At 52.7% G+C, this 3,049-nt stretch overlaps 1 protein-coding gene across 1 annotated transcript; it reads left to right on the forward strand.

Moving 5' to 3' along the window:
• Positions 1-320: 320 nt before the first annotated feature.
• Positions 321-2,184, forward strand: LOC116562739 (uncharacterized protein RAB5IF). The gene is made up of 2 exons (XM_032295052.1): positions 321-718; positions 2,077-2,184. Exons 1-2 carry the CDS (start codon positions 605-607, stop codon positions 2,182-2,184), a joined length of 222 nt encoding a protein of 73 aa, XP_032150943.1. The 5' UTR covers positions 321-604.
• Positions 2,185-3,049: the final 865 nt, after the last annotated feature.

A 3,049-nucleotide genomic window follows, 5' to 3' on the forward strand; every position in this document is an offset into this window, starting at 1 on the left:
GGTTAGGGGAGAAAACGAGCAGGCTCAATTCTGCTGGGCAGCTTGGGGATACCCTGGAGCAAGGTCTGGGCTCAGGCGAGCAGGTCGCAAGGCTGCCTCAGGAAAGGTAGAGCCGCTCCTGCACTGGTGCTCGAAGGGGAGTCGTGGCCAACTGGGCGACGCTCACGTCTACCCTCGGTTTTCCGCTACCTCCTCGGTCTCCACAGTGCCTCCTGGCGTCCATGTCGCCGTTCTCCCAATATTGTCCCTTCCCTCACACTCTACCGCGAGCCTGGGGGAGGCTAACGTCATTTCCGTCACGCGTAGCGCGCTTGCGCCAAGGCGACGGTCGCTCTTTCACGCGGAAGGATGCGCGGCAGCCGATTGGCTGCGTGGCACGTCGGCGGGAGGACGCGCGACACTGCACCGCCCCTCCCTCCGTGGAACCTGCTCTGTGGAGCCAGTGGAGCCGGCAGCTTGGCCAGGTGGGAGGATCCGCAGCGTATCGCAGGACGGGACCGCTGATCCTGCAGCCGCCCGGCGCCGTGACCCGCGACCCTAGATCCCGACTCCTTTTGGCTCAGCCCGCGCGCCCCAGGCCCAGCCCGGGCGGCGCGACGGGAGGATGAGCGGCGGGCGGCGGAAGGAGGAGCCGCCTCAGCCGCAGCTGGCCAACGGGGCCCTCAAAGTCTCCGTCTGGAGCAAGGTGCTGCGGAGCGATGCGGCCTGGGAGGACAAGGTACGGTGGAGCCTGAACGGCTCGCGGGTGCGAGGAGCCAGCTGGGACTCGGGGAACGGAAGACGGACCCGGGCCTGCCCTCGTCCCCTTTCCGGCGCGATCGAGCGGGTGGCCCAAGAGTGTCAGAGCGAACTTGGCGGGCACAGGGCGGACAGCTGGGCTTGGGAGCTCCCCGAAGGGTGGCTCAAGGAAGCTTCCTGGTCATGAGGGAGCTGCGAGGAACGGGGAGAGGCGTTGTCATCCGCGGGCAGGGCGTGTGCCTGACCGGGGAAAGGGAGCTGAATTCGATTCAGCCTCCGCCTTTTATGTGCAGTAGGGTCTTAAGTTACTTGTCTCTTTCGAATTAACTACCTAGCACAGTCGTTGGCATAAACAGTACGGTAACAGACTTCTACTGATTTCTACGTGCTAGGTGTTTTCCATGCGGAATCTTAATTAATTCTCAGAATTAACTCTGAAGTGGGGTACTCTGGTGCATTAAAGAGTTTTGAACATAATGAGGCTCTCTGATCTTGAGCTGCTGTTGCTTGTTGAATGAAAGAACGGAATACTTTGATAAGCGTGAGTCCAGACGGGAGACTTAAGACCACCCCGTGGGTGTGTGTGAGATTTTGGGGTGGAGAAACGCCACCAAATATGTGCGAGAAATGGTTGGGACTCCAGGATGTTCTTAACTCGTTCCATTCGGAGGTTGCTTCTGCTCCATGATCTGGAAGGGGCCATCACAAGCAGCTTGATTTCAGGTAGCTTGAAAAGAATATTTTATTTGCAGTCATTTCTTTAGTTTTCTGGACTGCCGAATTGGGTTTTCCTTCCCGAAGTTCCTGTAAGGGGGGATGGGAGGCACTTCCTGAAGGTGCCCTTGTTCTGCCACCATCCCTGCCCAGCTCTTACAAAACCTGCAGTCTCTAATCTGCTGTGTCATTTCTTTCTTTCTTTGTATAAGGACTGGTTTCTGCAATCTAGGGCAGATCAGAAACCTGAGTCGTCTTCTGTGTGCTTCCATGAAACTTAAATATGCTGGCACCTGCCTCCAGCATTTTTCTTCTAATCTGTATGTATGGCCAGTAGCACAATTACTATCACAATCATTTCATTACAGGCTGCTTCACATCATTATGCAGCTCTAGAATTTTGATTTAGAGCACAGGTTCTGGAAATGATCACTTGATGTCTAAATGTATCATTTTCTAGGACATGTTAGTAGAAATAAGAGGTGAAGCAGGAAGCACATACTGTTGCCTTTGGGGGAAAGAAATTCCCTGGATGTGTTTAGCAGAAAGATTTAATATTTCCCACACTGGCTGTCCTGTGGCACCCACCCTAGATAATTGTTGCATTTTCTGTCTTTTCTGCAGGATGAATTTTTAGATGTGATCTACTGGTTCCGACAGATCATTGCTGTGGTCCTGGGTGTCATTTGGGGAGTTTTACCATTACGAGGTTTCTTGGGAATTGCAGGGTAAGTCTTGGGTATCTTACATTTTCATGGTATCGTTTCTTTTTAAATAGAGGTTTCCTTTTATAGAAAAGGCCATTGCTGTTCTGGAGCTTGCGCATGCGCTCGCGCGCCCGTGCTCGCTCGCTCGCTCTCTCTCTCTCTCTCTCCCCCCCTCCCCCCCCACTCTCTACTCTCTCTCTCTCTGTGTGTGTGTGTGTGTGTGTGTGTGTGTGTGTGTGTGTGTGATGTGTGTTAGAAGTAGCCTTACAATGGCACTCCTGGTTCTGGTGCACCACTCCTCAGGAGCATCTCAGGTCAGGCAGGTTACCTTCCTGCCTTCCTGAGGGCTGGGCCAGTCCATTCATTCATGGGTCTAAAGTGACCTCATGCAACAGGCTATCACATTACTTATTGGTGGCATACACTCTAGTTCTGCTGTGACCTTTGTACCTGTGCAAGTTTCGGAAGTAGAAACTTTTGTATTTGATGACCATTTCCTTTGTGCCTGGCACTATGCTTCATGTGCTAAACCCTGGATTTGGCAGAAGTTATTTCAGGTCACTCCATTTTATTTTGTTATTTTTAAAACAGGGCCCCACTTTGTCGCCCCAGTAGGGGAGCACAGTGGCACCATCACAGCTGACTGCAGCCTCTACCTCCTGGACTCAAGTCATTTTCCTGCCTCAGCCTCCTACTTAGTAGCTGGAACTACAGGTGTAAGCCACCACACCTGGCTAATGCAAACAAACAAAAAAAAATTTGTAGAGGTAAGATTTCTCTACATTGCCCAGGCTGGTCTTGAACTCCTGGGCTCAAGTGATCTTCCTTCCTCAGCGTCTCAAAGTGTTGGGATTATAGGCATGAGTCACCATGTCTGGCATAGGTCCCTC

The sequence above is a fragment of the Sapajus apella genome, unplaced genomic scaffold (genome assembly GCF_009761245.1).
Source record: "Sapajus apella isolate SASKATOON/1434 unplaced genomic scaffold, GSC_monkey_1.0 scaffold33, whole genome shotgun sequence".
NCBI classification, from domain to species: Eukaryota; Metazoa; Chordata; class Mammalia; order Primates; family Cebidae; genus Sapajus; species Sapajus apella.